This window comes from Lepidochelys olivacea (genome assembly GCF_965140295.1).
Source record: "Lepidochelys olivacea isolate rLepOli2 genome assembly, chromosome: 5".
NCBI lineage: Eukaryota > Metazoa > Chordata > Testudines > Cheloniidae > Lepidochelys > Lepidochelys olivacea.
In genome coordinates, this window is record NC_140415.1 from 30,464,350 (window position 1) to 30,481,156 (window position 16,807).

A 16,807-nucleotide genomic window follows, 5' to 3' on the forward strand; every position below is an offset into this window, starting at 1 on the left:
GGGCTTTCTTCCCAAACAAGTTTTTAATGCTGACGAGACTGGGCTCTTCTGGGAAAAAAATGCCCAACCGCACTTACACTTCGAAATCAGAAAGACAAGCCCCTGGCTTCAAAGCAGTTAAAGACCGTGTGTCTGTGTTGTTTTGTGGCAATGCAGCTGGGCATTTAATAAAGCCAGGCTTGCTTTGGAGGGCTGCAAATCCCCATGCCTTAAAAGGCAAGAACAAAAATCTCCTGTCTGTGTTCTGGCAATCAAATAAAAAGGCTTGGGTGACAGCAGCAGTATTTCTGGATTGGTTCCACAAGTGTTTCATTCCAGAGGTCAAGCGGTACCTTGAAGAGAAAGGACTTGACTTTAAAGTGTTGCTGATCATAGACAATGCTCCTGGCCATCCTGAGGCACTCCGGTTTGTGCATAATGACATTGAAGTCATCTTTCTCCCTTTTTTATTCTTTCATTCTTCCGTCTCTCTCTCTTTTTGACTATACACGATTTTCGCCTTACGTGCTGTCTTTAGAACCTAACCCCCATGTAAGATGCGACTCCACTGTACACCTATGCTGTATTTCACTTCCAAATTTTAATTACCAAAACATTTTATTTATATTTCTATAGAAACTTCAGCATCTCCAGGAAGAAAAAAACAAGGAAATTGAAATTCTCCGTAACACTATTAAAGACTTAGAGCAACGACTCAGCAATGGCCCAGATTCCCTCCTCAAACGGAGGCGGTTTTGAGAGTAACTTTGAACATGCAGTACTGAAATGGTTTCTTGACTTAATACAACTGAAAAATACATTATAAATGCAATAGCACAAGCTATGTACTTGGAAAGTGAAAACAAAATATAAGGCAACGCTGGAATGCCATCTATGTTTTTATTGAAAACTCCCTTATCAAATATACCATACATCTATATTCTCCTTATATTCAGTACTGCTTTCTTGCTTATTAGCATTCACCATAAAAGGATTCAGGTTTTGTAGGAGACACAGTTTCCCTATTAAACCATCATTAACTATGGCATGTACTTTCAAAGCATTCACCTCTATTCTCTTTTCTTTCTTCCATGATCCTTCAAATTAAACACTACGTTGTTTTCAGTTCAGCTAAGATAGTCAAATTGTAAGAATAACTACACCAAGAGAGACATTATACTAGTTTCATTCGTAAGTTACATTAATAATCTATATATGGATAAATTTAACCCTGGCATAAATAGGTGCAATTCAGTGAGAGTTGTATTTGCTTATACCAGGATTGAATTTGATTCATAACCTTGTTTCATGCCCTGATTCCACATCAAGATCTACTAACACTGCCCCCTGTGCCCATGCAGAATCCTATTGTCTTCAGTAGGGCTTCACAAAGGTACAGGAGTCCTTGCTAATGGATCCTGATACAGGATCTGGTCCTTAAACTATAAGACTATCAAAGAGTACAACAATTATTACTTTTGAACAATGCAATTTTTGTCATATAGTTTACAGCTGAAATTAAACATTGTTATGGCAAGTTGCTCTTGAATAAACTTTTCGTGTGCATCAAAAACAATATGGTTGGATCACTTTCATAGCTCCTTTTTTAATTGAGAAAAAAATTAACTTTTTAATATTTCGTGTTCTTCAGAAATAAGTAGTAAAACATTATTAGAATGTCTTTTCTGGCTTTCTTCTATTCTTGGTTGCTAAATATCAAACAGAAGCCCCTAGGTTATAGTTTATGCTTCTGTCCTCATTAATGCAAGCAGAATATTAGGAGAGAAACGAGAAAGACAAATTAACCAAATACTGTAGACACTCTTCAACTAGCACTGAAAAAACAAACTATGGCTTAGGTAATTTTACTTTTTAAAAAACCCAGAAAAATAACCCTCTACTAATGGTATTGTAACACACATCAAATTGTTTTCAGTGTTATATTTTAACTTCTGTACGCTTTTCCATTTCCTGTCTAGGGTATTAATCTGATACGTTTGAAGTTTGTTATTACAAGTTGTATTACAATTAAATGCATTAAAATTGAAGGGCTCTTTCCTGATGTTAAAATGTTTAGTTTGCTTTTCATGCTCAGTTTCCTGTCTTTCCATCTCACTGTCAGGTGTCAGATGTTTCATGCTCACTTGCTGCTGGTGAACGTCAAGCAGCTGTGGGCAGACGTCACTGTCAAGATTCAGTGATGTTCTCTGCTAACAGCTGGCCATGTCACCTGCAGGAAGATGGGAGTTCTTCCTGACAGTGTCAGGTGGCTGCATTTCCTGATTCTTCAAACAACAGGTGTCGGCAGTGTCAACATCAGCTACTAGAAATTGACTGTGACACTTTCTGCCAGTTACAGGTTAACTGATTGTTTCAGCTGGCAGTTCCTTTTTTTCAAGGCCTCTTAATTTGTGTAGGAACCTTCCCCACTTCTCTTTCTGGGGCAGTTTCTACATTTGGTTGATTACCTTTCTGACCCTGTCTATTATGACCCACAACCCTATTATAACGTTGACTGCTCTGGTGGGAATGATGTCTTGGAGCTTGACCAGCATCCTGTTGAGTCTGATCTTCTGAAAGCTGGTCCCCTTCCTGGTGGTGGTGTCCATGATGTCTATGTTGACTGTGGTGGTGTGAATGGTTGTTGTGTGGCTTCAGTGCTTCTTCAGTTGTCTTTTTGTCTGCTGTCTGAGATATGTTTTTGCATATATCTTCAACGACTGGTGTCTGGAAAATATACGTTCATACAATAAAAATGCACTCATCTGAAGTAAACAGGGTTAGTTTTAAAATCTCAATTAACTGATGTCATTATTACAGTAACTGAAAACAAAGGCTTAATCAAATCAACATAAAATATTGTCATTGCTTAGGTATTTTTGTTCAAGTTATCCCTTTTAAATATGTTTTTGAAAGCCATGACTGTAACATGAACAAATTAAAGGCTAGATTTTGATGCAGTAGGGCAACGTGCATTGCAGATCCCAGCACTCATGGGAGTGCTGGAACTATGCAAAAGATGCTCTCACCAGAAGTAAGTTGGCATGGGGAAGGAGAAGCAGGTCAGCTGGCTGGGGGAATTTTTCAGCATCTCAAAGGGTATCATCAAGTGCTGCTCCCCATTGCAGAAGGGGAGCTGGGGAGGAATTGTGCCTCTGAGGGCTTTCTCTGAGGCACAGTGTCTCCCTATGTTCCCCAGGTGCATTATGCGTATACTCTGCCACTTACTTCAGGCTGTGTCTTAATGGCACAATTTAGCCCTAAATAACTATGCCAGCAGAGCAACTATGTACACTAGGCCACATGGCTAAAGTTGTATTTAGATTTCCAGCTAAGCTAAAGAGAAACTCCTTTATTTGTAACCTGCAAAATATTATTTCAGAAATTTGTGAAGGACATGAGGTTTAAGAAAAAAAATCACTTCTGTTATCAAGCTGCTTTGTGCTACCAGGTGCATATTCACATGAAACAGAGTAATTCAGATGTTTAAAAAAATGAAGCTGAGGAAACTGAATGCCTCAACTGACTAGTAACAGAATATGAAAACGCTCTCTTTTTCACAAGGTCATTGATTTCAATCCAGCCCATTTTAGTAATGACTTAATGTCATACTGTTTCAGTGGATTATTAGCAAGACAAGGTGGGTAAGGTAGTATCTGGTACTGGACCAAAGTAGGTTGGTGAAAGAGACAAGCTTTTGAGCTACACAGAGCTCTTCTTCAGGTCTGGGAAAGGTTCACTGGGGGCACATCTACAGTGCAGAGTAAGCCCAGGGTGAGCAGAACTTGAGTAAGCAGCCCTGGGTTTGTTAACATAGGGTTTGAGTATCTACACTCGTTTGTATCCCCAGGTTAGGAATTGTTGAGCCCTGGGTCCCAACCTGGGGCTCCTGCATTTATACTGCATGATGTGGGCCCAAGTCCAACCACCCATATCCCAGACTTCCTAGTGCCCTCCCAAAATGTGGTTGCTCTAACCCTTTGTTCATGGTGCAGTCTCGCAAAACTTGATGGTCCACCAAACTTGTCTTTGTCTGTTGACAAAGAAAGTTGGCCTGGGGGTTGTGGAATACTTTTGGCAGACTCCCAGAGCACTAGTTCAGTGGGACTGAAAAGCAACAGTGCTTGAACCCTGGATCCTGGCTTGATTCAAGCTTGAACCATTCACCCCCTGGAGCCAAGCCCTGGATTAGCAAGAGTTGTGTGTAGATGGAACCGGGGTTAAGCTTGAGCCTGAGTTTGAATCCTGGGCTTACTGTGCAGTGTAGACATACCCAGAGTGTCACAGCTAAACACAAAGTGGAATAGATTGTTTGGCATAAGTAGTTAACACATATTGTATCAGACCATTCAATGTGAAGTGGCCTGTTAACACTTTTGCAGTAATCAGACACAAAAATGAGGGTTAGTGGGTAACAGATTGTTATAATAAGCCATAAATCCAGTATCTTTATTAAGACCATGATTTTTGGTGTCTAGCAAAGTTATAAATTTAAGCATCTAGGTTCATGTTTTGAAGATGTTGTGCAGGTTTCCTTTGAGGACAAGGACAGAGAGATCTGATATGGAGTGATCACTTTGTGAAAAGTGCTTCCCCATTGGTGATATGGTATTTTTTGTCTTTTATTATTTTTCTTGTCTCTCTAATATCCTGGCACCAACATGGCTATAACTACACTGCAAACATCAATGGATTATGTGAAACTTTATGGAATGCTTGTAGGATGCTGCATGTATTAATCCTACTTATAATAATTGTATTCCATGTTATAAGGTAATGTTTAAATGCTTTCTCTGTAATTATACATATGTTTAAGACACTAAATTTCCCACAGTCGGGGAGAAGAATTACCAAGTGTGAAACATTAGTTTACCCCAAGAGGTGTTATCTCCGTCAGGAAGGATTATTGAATCCAAATGGGCTATTGGGGGAACAAAGACTTTGTCAATTGCTCCCCCCCAAGAAGAGGTTATATGCAAGAGTGCTCATCTCATCAGCTTGGATTCTGGGGTGAAGGGGAGAAGGAAGGGTGTGACAAGGAGAAACTGGATCTTTTAGACTCTGGACTCTCAGTGGAAACATTCTTAAACATAAGGGAGAGATCCCCAAGTTGCTTGGCTTGGGTTAGCCCCAAAGGACATAAAAATTTACTTATTTATAGAAGCTTCTATTACCTTTTGAACTTAATATTGTACCTCATTTGTGTGTGTATGTTCATCTGCTTTAATCTTCTATGTAAGAGAGTTATTTCTTTTCTTAGTTAATACATCGTTAGTTAGTTTATTAGAGGATTGGCTTCAGGTGTTGTCCTGTGTCCCTGTACAGTGTGGCCAGGGATTGCTTGAGTACAAACCCGCCCGGACTCCCTGAGTATATACTCAGGCGGCTAGCCCAAGCTGCTGCCCATGCTACCCTTGGCTCCACTGCTATTTTTAGCATGCTAGCTTGAGCAAAACTAGTTTATTTCTGTCTGCCTGAGCTGGGAAGTATTCTCCCAGCTGCGGTGTAGGCATACCTTCAGGGCTCATAAAGTGGACTAGTGAAAAGCTGTAAGATAAGAAAACAAAAGCAGCAAGGGATTTTTGTGGTCAGCACTAGTAAATGCAGTAAGCAGTCTAACGTATTGTAAACTGCTAAATGCTTCCTGTTAGTTAATTTTCCCAATTTTGTGAATTTTTCAAATCCACTATAATTAACTGGTGGCAGTTATTTCACTCTGATACGGCCCAATTGCACAGCCCATTGGTTGGCTTCATATTCCCCAGATGAGAAGAATAGGCACTTGCCCTTCTGCTGCCTATCAACTAGCAGCACGAGCAGTGGTTGTATTATGCATATCAGCAAATCACTAAGGTTAATGGGTAATATCCTGGCCTCATTAAAGTCAATGACTTCACCGAGACCAGGATTTCACCCAGTATGTACAAATTACACATCCAACCTAATTGCCATTGACTTCAATAAAGCTAGGTTTTCACCCATACAATTCAACAGTAAAACTATCATTGGCTTCAGCAGGACCAAGATCAGGCCCAAAGGCAAATTCAGAAGTGCTCAAAATAAGTCAAATGTGACATTTTATAGTTTACAGAGGTATTAATGATCATTTCAAAAGTTAGGAAGTATCTAGAGAATGAGTCACATTAATTAGAAAGACAAGAGACTCAGAACTCTGTTGGTTTTCTGTTTTGCTGATTATACACACAACTAAGTAAACAGAATTGGCAGCCAAGCCAGGATTTAGATTTCTCAAAATGATTCACATTTTTACACAAGGGCAGCAATTTAGCCCTTATATTTCAATCTTTTCTGAGCTCAAGTTGATCCATTTTGAAAAATGTGTAACAAATTACTTAATAATTGAGGAGCCATAAAATGGCCAGGTTGGTGAACAATGGCTTTTGGGATTAATCAGGTAGAAACAGTTCCTTTAAACATCAGTCAATCTCACTTCCCCTCCCAATATATTTATATATATAAAAAAAGAATAAAATTAGGAAAATACCATATAAGAGCAGTTTCCACACTTGTATTCACAGTATGCAGTCTTAATAGATTCTTCCACATATGGGAGAGTCAGGAAGCTATAAGGCAGACCAAGATGATACACCAGACGGCCACACCTAAGAAGAGAATGAGATTTACAGTTATACAAAAAACCCAGAAAATATCTATTACTATTATTCTTTGTGTTAGTGTACTGCCCAGGAGCCCTAGTCACGGACCAGGACCCCACTGTGCTGTACAAGCATAGAACAGAAAGATGCTCCCTGTCCCCAAATGTTTACAATCTAAATATCTATAATGTGCAGTTTCAACATATTGCAAACGTAAACTTAATTCTGTAAAAATAGAACTCTTCCTTACACCCAGCTCTGCCTGAATAAAGACTATGGGCCATATCCTAGGAATGCTGTTTACAACAAGACAAAAGCAGTTGTCAATCTGATACATGGGGGTGGCGAAGCAACAGCAACCGAAACACCATGCACACGTTTCTCTCCAGGAAAAAGATCATTGCACAAAAAGATCATTGCACAACTTCCCAGAGGGAGGGATTGTGGACAAGCTACGGGTGTAGTTGGTGCATCCATGCATTGCACTGGGTGAAAACTCCATATGTAGATAGGAGCTGTGAGCTACACCTGCTTCTTGTTTCCATGCTGCATGAAATGGCACAGACAGGGTACTCAGATGGGGCTGAGGTTTAGTTCATCAAACCTAGGATGTTTTCACATGAGGAAAATATGTTTATTTGGACTTTGCTCTATGCTCCAGGATTTGGCTGTAGATAAGGACATTGACCTTCGATACTGTTAACTCATCTACATAGTTATTTCTTTTTTAAAAAATCCTATTTAAGCAACACAAATATTTTCTTTCTACTCAGTAAACCCACAAATGTCTAAATGGATTTACCCCTCCTTTTCTCACACAAACAGCCTTTTAGGCTCAGATTAAATATGCTAAATAAATTTTCTGTGTAAATCAGACTCAGAATCAGATGTCCTAGTGTTGTGTAAATATAAAAAATGAGCAAGTGTGATTGGAATCCTCGACCAAATTCTGCTCTGTTACTCTGATCTAAATCCAGAGTAACTGCACTGAAAAGAATGAAGCTATTCCAGATTTACACTGATTTAAATAACAGCAAAATTTGGTCCATATTAGTTCTTCTCTGGCTGTAAAAGGTGAAAAAGACTTTGCTTAATGGCATTTAGAAAAGCAGAATATGATGCACTTGTTATGAGATAAAGGGCTTTTGGCAAGCAAATGAGAAAATATTCTGTTGGGTTACAAAATACAACACTGTAAATTAATATAAATCATTTCCTAATTTCTCCTTTATATACAGACCTGTCATAGATAAGAAAATCATCTTTGTTTCCATTTAAGGTAGTCCAGACATCAGTTTGATTCTCATCCTGCTGGTATACAGTAATATTCTCCGATACCTTCTCCTTCAGTGTGTGAATTTTCAGTTGGGAATGGATTCCTTGATGATTAACCACCAAGTATGAGATATTGACCAATCCTTCATTCTCTAACTTTACTCTCAGGTCTTCCAATCTGATGGAGATTTTAAAAGAAAAAGACCATTAATCAGGCAAGAATCAACTTTATTTCTTGATAAATAAAGTATGTTTTTTAAATGGACATTTGCTTTTATGGATCAATGATTTGCCTTGATCTATCTGAGAGCTAATAATTCCAATTCTTCCATTGCAATCATTGATTTCAAGCAGGGTCATTAAAATCAATGGGAGCGTTGACATTGTCATCAGTGTCCTTTGTATTATGCCCAGGATTGGATCCTATAAGAGTACACAGTGTAGCTAAAAAATACAGTATCCTATCCTTTAATATATTTTACATACATAGGTAAAGCAGATTCATTCATTTAATTGATCTTTCCATTTCAATTCCTTTGTTTCTTTTACTGATATAGATTTAGATATTTAATCTAACGGGTGTATTTGAGTGATAATTGATTAATGACCAAATACTGGTGTGACATCTGAGTGCATGTACAGTCCAAACACAGCAGAAACAGTGCCTCACTATAGATGATCAAGAAGGGGTACTTACAACGAAGGGCTGCTAACTCTCCCACTCTTTTGGATGATATAACAGCTACTCAATAAGTCAGAAAAAGGATATGGTAGCCATTGGAATAAAAGGGGGAAATAAAACTTATGCAGTATGAGGTTGTGTTACTAATGATCTTCTTCAAGAATTACAGGATAAGCAAATTCGGTTCCCTAAAATTGGCAATGCAAGAGTTCCGACTTTGATACATAGCAACAGCGTGGTCATACTTTCATACCCTACTGAAGTGTTCTTTAAATGCATTTGCTCTGTAAACTGAATGAATGTATTATTAACTACCATACAGTGAAAATTCTTCATTACCCAGAACTTGAAATCCTCTGGTCCATTATAAAATTTGGTTTTCTAGGGTCAGAGTCTACTCCATTGACGTTAGTGGCACAACTCCCATTGTCTTAAACTGGGCCAGAATCCCATCCCTAGTTTTTCAAATCCAATTACTGAAAAACTCATAAAGACCATTGTAATATTAGCCCAGTGCAACCTCTAGAAGGGGTTTAAAAGAGTCAGGCTGTGAAAGCAGCTCTGTCCGTTTTCAACTCAAAGTGATTTCATAGCTGCAACAGGAATCCAAGTTCTGAGCAGGGGGGAGCAACTGCTGCTTGATTCCATCCAAAAGAATTGTCTGACTCTTGCTGCTGTTGATTTTTTTGTATTCTGGTAGGGTCCACAGGCTCCACCCCATTGTGCTAGGTACTGTATGAACATGTAAAAAGACAGTCTCTGGAATCCTTGGCCTATCTCCTTACTCACAAGTTGACCCTTACTCACATGGGGAAAAATACATTAAAAATACCAGCTTTCATGTGTCTTTTTCCATTAGAATTTGAATAAAGATTATTTATCTTGAATAAAGAATATCCATCCTACTTATGCTTTTACGGACAGTAATTCCTCACTTAAAGTCATCCTGGTTAACGTTGTTTTGTTGTTACATTGCTGATCAATTAGGGAACATGCTCGTTTAAAGTTGTGCAATGCTCCCTTCTAACATTGATGGGCAGCCGCCTGCTTTGTCCACTGCTTGCAGGAAGAGCAGCCCATTGGAGCTAGCTGGTGGGATCTTGGAACCAGGGTGGACCGGCAGCCCCCCATCAGCTCCCTGCTCCCCTAAGTTCCCTGTGCAGCAGCCACCTGGCAAGCTATCAATTACCGGCAGTTCAGCTGTCCCTCCCCCCACTGCCATGTGCTGTTCCTGCCCTCCGCCTTGGAGCTGCTCCCAGGAGCCTCCTGCTTGCTGTGCGGGGGGCCTAATGTCAGGGTGTCCCCCTCCCCGCTGCTCCTGCACCCCATTTATGCCATCTCCATGGGGGTGGGAACGACACAACAGGGCTCAGGACGGAGGGAGCTCCCTGGGAGCAGCTGCTGTCTCAACTTGCTGACCTACTTAAAAAGGCAGTGCACTTAGAGTGGAGTCAGCCTACTTAAAGGGGCAATGCGCTGTGTGTCTCTGTCTGCCATGCTGTCTCCCCTCCCTCAATTCATGCTGCCGTGTAGAGTGTGAGGCTACATTAACAGCAATGGGTTAACCCTTGAGAGCTCAGCCAAAAGTTAGTTCATCATTTAGCAGTAAGGCATTCCCTGGGAAATATCCCACCCTCTTCCACCCTCTGACTTCACCACCTCAACCAAGCTTCACAATCATCATCACTGGGTACAGTATTAAACTGTTTGTTTGTTTAAAACTTATAGTGTGTGTGTATGCCTTGTGAAAAAAATTTTCCTGGAACCTAACCTCCCCATTTATATGAATTCTTATGGGGAAATTGGATTCACTTAACATCATTTCACTTAAAGTTGCATTTTTCAGGAACATAACTACAACGTTAAGCGAGGAGTAACTGTACAGCTTACCTCTGCTGATCACAAAAAAGAGAGTGAAACATATAAAGATCTCTCTATTTCAAGTAGTCTTTTACATATGTGAGAAATATGATTTTACTCAGCTTCAATAGCTCTGCCAAATTACTAACTAAAGAGTCAGAGATAGTGGCAGTTTGAAAGAACTAGCGAATCTCAGGTCATCCCTTTATTTTTTCTTTTATCAACTCAAGAAAACATTCTGTATTTCAACCAGCTGTTTACAATGAAATTCAGCACTGCCTGTGTTCGACCCTGATTTCTAGCAATGAAAGACCTGACCACAGGTGTAAATGATGACTATGCAAGGAGCAAGGCACTGGAGAATGAAGCCCACTGATGATCGCCTTAACACAGACGGAAGGGTATGCTCATAAATGGATGAATCTGAGCATGCATTGCAAATGAAATGGAGACCCTTGAATGTTAGGGCCAGGATTTGCAAAGGAGCCTGAAGGCATAAGCAGCTTTGAAAACCACATCCCACAAGACTCACCTTTAGCTTCATTCTGATTTCAGATGGATCTTTCTCTTAGGGACTGGTTTTGCAGTGAGAATAGGATCAAGCTCTTAAAAAGTAGCGAGTCTGGCTTACAGCTTCCGAATGTATTGCCATTTTCTTTTGTATTAGTTTGTTTACCATTACTGATCTAGGGACTACTCTTGGTAATGAGTAATGCTTGGAAAACTCTGTAGGATCAGGCCCTAAATCACATCTCAGTGCAGTAGGTCTCAAACTTTTGTATTGGTGACCCCTTTCACACAGCAAGCCTATGAGTGTGACCCCCCTAATATATTAAAAACACTTTTTTTATATTTAACACCATTATAAATGCTGGAGGCAAAGCGGGTTTGGGATAGAAGCTGACAACTTGTGACACTGCACACACCCCCCGGTAATAACCTCGCAACCCCCCCCCAAGGGATCACCACCCCCAATTTGAGAAGCCCTGTCTTAGTGGGAGTATAGCTCTGGAGGAACAGTTTCTGCTGGATTTGCTAGGGTTCATTTGCATTTGTGTGGCCTAAGATCTTAAAGGTCTATTTTGGTTTTGGTTTTATTAATGAAGAGTTGGTTGTTGTTTATATTTATATGGTGGTAATTGGAAGATGGCAAGACTTTTAAATGGTTGCTTCATCTACCAATGAATACTGAGGCAGTGATTTAAGAATCTGAGTCACAGGGACGGATTTGTCCATCTAGGAACTCAGTCAATGGAGCTGCACCTGTCACGGGTCCTGTTTGATACACAAGCAGGTGAGGAAGCCATAAATAAGTGACCATATCGATCTATAATATAAAAGCTTTGCATACATGTTGTAATTAAATAGCTGAGTTTTAAAAACTGCTCTGTCCCATTTTCAGATGTACATGGAAGAGACAAATGTCCTTACCTGGAAGCCTGCAGCAGGCACAAATATCAGCTGGCTTGGAGGAGCGCTACCACTGTGACTGAGCCCCTAGAATTCTGCATTGGACTGAGCTCCTGGATTTGCCATTCTGGTGGTTCTTTACAATGGGCTCTTGAACCCTGGCTCTCTGTCCCTCCTCCTGGGAGGAGACAGAGAACCAGGGCCAGACCCAGCACTCCCCACATGGCTGGGCTTCAGCTGCAAATGAGAGAAAACAAAGGAAATGAGATACATGCACAGAGCAGTTCCAGTTGCTGAAATTCTCATAACAAAACCAGCAGGCCGTTAACTCTCTGGGGCTTGCACAGAAAGTAAGCTCAGAATTTGGCCCACTATGTTTATTGCTATTGGCAATATTCCTTTGATTCCATGGAAAGCACTAATGGATAACCTTGATATTTTCTTAATTGAAAACAGGACAATCTAAGTATTCCAACCAGTTGGGTGACCCTTTATATTAACTAAACAAATTGAGTTGTTCCCTACTCCTATTTCTTCTTCTTATCAAACTGCAATTTTAATGACTACAGAACTGACTCCAATTCTGCTGCTTTTGACTTATTTGTGCATTGACGTCAATGGTGCTATGCCAGTTTACACCAGGTAGCGATCTGGATCATTGGTCCAAATCAATCTGGGGTGCAATTCCATTGACTTCAAAGTAGTTGCCCCAGGGGTATATGTTGGCTCATAGCAACTACTATACAAACTGGGAGCAGAATAAAAGAGTCCAGAATTTTTAGAAGATTTTTTTTTTCAAATTTGGACCTTAGCCAGAAAAAGCTCTAAAGAAGGCAGACACCAGAGACAACTGAGTAACAAAGAAAAGGAAATGAAAAATCCAAAATTTCAGGATTCCCTAAATCTCACAAAACCTCTTGCATGCACCCAGGGCATCTTATATTTGTGATCATCATAAAACATAGAAATATTGTAAAACCTCTTTTTCTCCCAATGATACATTAACATAACACCCTTTGGCTTTTTGTGTTTAGAAACCATGCATTATCTAGGAAAGAAACTGAAAAACTACTCTTTTCCCCCTCACAAGCTGCAAGATTGTATTGCATATCCCACAGCCACATTCACAACAGAATCTGATCAGACGCACCGTTGTGCTCTGTGATGTAATAACATACATAATACATGAAACTCATATACATAATATACGTTTTCATCAACCCCAGAGCATTCCAATACAAGGAAAGTTTTGTATTACCGATCTCAGGCAGACAGACGAAATTGCTGCAAGCCAGCCTTATTGTCAGACTCCATATTTCCTGACTTTTCTTTCCTCCAATTCTGTAGAAGCAATCTGGTAAAATACTTTAGGGATGAAATTATGGAACCATTGACTTCAGTGGAGCCAGAATTTCATTCCAGGTCTCTGCACACACTTGGAGAACTGCATTCCGTTCATGTGATTCTCTTGCAGACATGTACAAAACTTCAAGACATGCCAGGATTGTTCCATGACTTTAGCATTCTGCAGTGTTGGCACACAATGCCCAACAACAGTTTGCCAAGCCCCACAGACAGGAAATAAGTTTCGTTCTGAATTACACTTTCTTCTATATTTCAATTTTTTTAAACAGCCATTTGAGTTAGTTTCAAATGGAATTTTCTAGCTCCCCAATCAATCTCTACAACCAAAGAAACAAAGGAACACTTTGCAGAACCAGAAATCAAGATGATATTTTATAGCAAAACAACACACTTACCCTGTTTTCCCCTTTGGTTGGCTGCTCTGCTTAATTCCGCTTTGCAGGAGTAAACAGCCTCAGCAGCTGCTGCTCTCTAGTATTTATACTTGCCTTGTTTATCTCACTTCTCCGATGTGGTTCAAAGTTCGGGGAACTCATTGGAAACGACCTTGCAAGCAAAGCAAAGCCAAGCCTTTTAGCTAAAGCAGCCAAATCCTTTCTTGATTAACTCACTGAAAGTAGCAATCATTTATCATTCAGCAGGGAGGTATTTTTATACAAACATGAATATCAGGTTATGAAGTTTGCCAGCCACCCCAGTGACATGGAGGCAGTGGTACAGTTGAAGAAGGGGAATGGGCTTGAAAGCCACATTCTTTACCTAACAGACTACAGAGGGAAAATATATATACACATTTGCTGAGCCAGCAAGTTTTTGCTCTCATATCCTTTAGCCCTTATTTGTCTTAGACTGTGGTGTACCCTGCCCTAGTATGTGTAGAAAGGTAACCTTCCTTGTGAACAACTGTTGTCAATTACTTCCATTTGCTTTTAAAATTGTGTTTGTGCATATAAACAACACTTTGTGTTGCTTTTATATTTACTCCTGTTGAAGGAGATGGGCCAGATCCTCAGCTGATAGAAATTGTTGTACATCCATTGAAGCCAGTGGACCTATACTGGTTTACAACAGTTTTCTGTTCTATATAGGTTCTTGTACTGCCCTTATCACTTTAGGATCTGAGCACCTTCTGGTAGTGCATTAAGTGGTGTGACTAACAACTGTCACATGTGGTTCTTTCTCTCTCTCATCTTCTCCCCAGGGCAACAGTTGTGTGCACCATTTTGTTTTGGTAGAGTATTGGGTTTGGTTTTTAAATATTTGCATTGTTCTGTGTCTAGGTTAGGGAAGGCAAGGTCAAAGAAATGTGCCTTGAACTTAGCATGGAAGGTGGTGAGGTTTGTGTTGGTCCTTAGTTCCTGGGGGAGTTCATTCCACAACCTCGGACCAGCCCCCAAGAAAGCTCTGTCTCCAACATAAATCAGCTTTACTCTTATGGTAGAAAGTTCCATTGTGCCAGAGGAGCAGCTTTATTGACCACGGTCTTTATCCCCGAGCTTTAGACTCTCTTAGATAGCTTGGGCCCAGGCCACTGAGCACTTCGAAAGTAAGGGCTGAAACCTTGAACTTGACTTGATATTGTCTGGGAAGCAAGGGGAGGAAGAGTCCGATGTGCTCCCAATAGCTTGTGTTGCTGAGTAGATGTTCTGCAGCATTCTGCAGGGAGCTGGCCCCACATACCTGTGATGATATCACTTGGTTGTTATTTCTAGAGACAGTGTATTCACTAAGCTGAATACTTCATCAAAGCTTCCTACCTGGCAGGGGTGTTGTGTGAGGTAATTAGTGTTTGTAAAGCCCTTTGAGGTTCTTGGATGAAAGACACTACAGAAGTTCAATAGTAGGGTTAATATTATGTGCACAGCTGGTCAGTCTGTTGGGTAAATCATAGAATCATAGAATATCAGGGTTGGAAGGGACCTCAGGAGGTCATCTAGTCCAACCCCCTGCTCAAATGAGCACAGCAGCTGCAGAAAGCAGTTCAAACTAGAACTGCTTAGAATCATAGAATCATAGAATATCAGGGTTGAAAGGGACCTCAGGAGGTCATCTAGTCCAACCCCCTGCTCAAAGCAGGACCAAGCCCCAATTAAATCATCCCAGCCAGGGCTTTGTCAAGCCTGACCTTAAAAACTTCTAAGGAAGGAGATTCTACCACCTCCCTAGGTAACGCATTCCAGTGTTTCACACCCTCCTAGTGAAAAAGTTTTTCCTAATATCCAACCGAAACCTCCCCCACTGCAACTTAAGACCATTACTCCTTGTCCTGTCATCTTCTACCACTGAGAATAGTCTAGAACCATCCTCTTTGGAACCACCTGTCAGGTAGTTGAAAGCAGCTATCAAATCCCCCTTCATTCTTCTCTTCTGCAGACTAAACAATCCCAGTTCCCTCAGCCTCTCCTCATAAGTCATGTGTTCCAGACCCCTAATCATTTTTGTTGCCCTCCGCTGGATGTTTTCCAATTTTTCCACATCCTTCTTGTAGTGTGGGGCCCAAAACTGGACACAGTACTCCAGATGAGGCCTCACCAATGTCGAATAGAGGGGAACGATCACGTCCCTCGATCTGCTGGCTATGCCCCTACTTATACAGCCCAAAATGCCATTGGCCTTCTTGGCAACAAGGGCACACTGTTGACTCATATCCAGCTTCTCGTCCACTGTCACCCCTAGGTCCTTTTCCGCAGAACTGCTGCCTAGCCATTCGGTCCCTAGTCTGTAGCGGTGCATTGGGTTCTTCCGTCCTAAGTGCAGGACCCTGCACTTATCCTTGTTGAACCTCATCAGATTTCTTTTGGCCCAATCCTCCAATTTGTCTAGGTCCCTCTGAATCCTATCCCTACCTGCCACCGTATCTACCACTCCTCCTAGTTTAGTATCATCCGCAAATTTGCTGAGAGTGCAATCCACACCATCCTCCAGATCATTTATGAAGATATTGAACAAAAACGGCCCCAGGATGACCCTTGGGGCACTCCACTTGATACCGGCTGCCATCTAGACATGGAGCCATTGATCACTACCCGTTGAGCCCGACAATCTAGCCAACTTTCTACCCACCTTATAGTGCATTCATCCAGCCCATACTTCTTTAACTTGCTGACAAGAATACTGTGGGAGACCGTGTCAAAAGCTTTGCTAAAGTCAAGAAACAATACATCCACTGCTTTCCCTTCATCCACAGAACCAGTAACCTCATCATAGAAGGCGATTAGATTAGTCAGGCATGACCTTCCCTTGGTGAATCCATGCTGACTGTTCCTGATCACTTTCCTCTAGTGTAAGTGCTTCAGGATTGATTCCTTGAGAACCGGTTCCATGATTTTTCCGGGGACTGAGGTGAGGCTGACTGGCCTGTAGTTCCCAGGATCCTTCTTCTTCCCTTTTTTAAAGATGGGCACTACGTTAGCCTTTTTCCAGTCATCCGGGACTTCCCCCGATCGCCATGAGTTTTCAAAGATAATGGCCAATGGCTCTGCAATCACAGCCGCCAACTCCTTTAGCACTCTCGGATGCAACACATCCGGCCCCATGGACTTGTGCACGTCCAGCTTTTCTAAATAGTCCCGAACCACCTCTTTCTCCACAGAGCGCTGGCCACCTACTCCCCATGCTG

At 41.0% G+C, this 16,807-nt stretch overlaps 2 protein-coding genes across 2 annotated transcripts in view; one reads left to right on the forward strand and one right to left on the reverse strand.

Moving 5' to 3' along the window:
• CCDC152 (coiled-coil domain containing 152) overlaps positions 1-1,826 on the forward strand; it is a gene marked incomplete at its 5' end in the record, with an annotated part of 34,733 nt that extends 32,907 nt beyond the window's left edge. The window contains one exon of the mRNA XM_084629598.1: positions 616-1,826. Within this exon, the coding sequence (XP_084485724.1) occupies positions 616-738 (123 nt within the window). The 3' untranslated portion in view covers positions 739-1,826. The remainder of the gene's footprint in view (positions 1-615) is intronic.
• SELENOP (selenoprotein P) lies at positions 866-13,738 on the reverse strand. Its single transcript, XM_084628218.1, has 5 exons — positions 13,584-13,738; positions 11,845-12,060; positions 7,837-8,049; positions 6,485-6,602; positions 866-2,706 (listed from the first exon to the last, which is right to left on the reverse strand). Exons 2-5 carry the CDS (start codon positions 12,045-12,047, stop codon positions 2,353-2,355), a joined length of 888 nt encoding a protein of 295 aa, XP_084484344.1. The 5' UTR covers positions 12,048-12,060; positions 13,584-13,738; the 3' UTR covers positions 866-2,352.
• Positions 13,739-16,807: the final 3,069 nt, after the last annotated feature.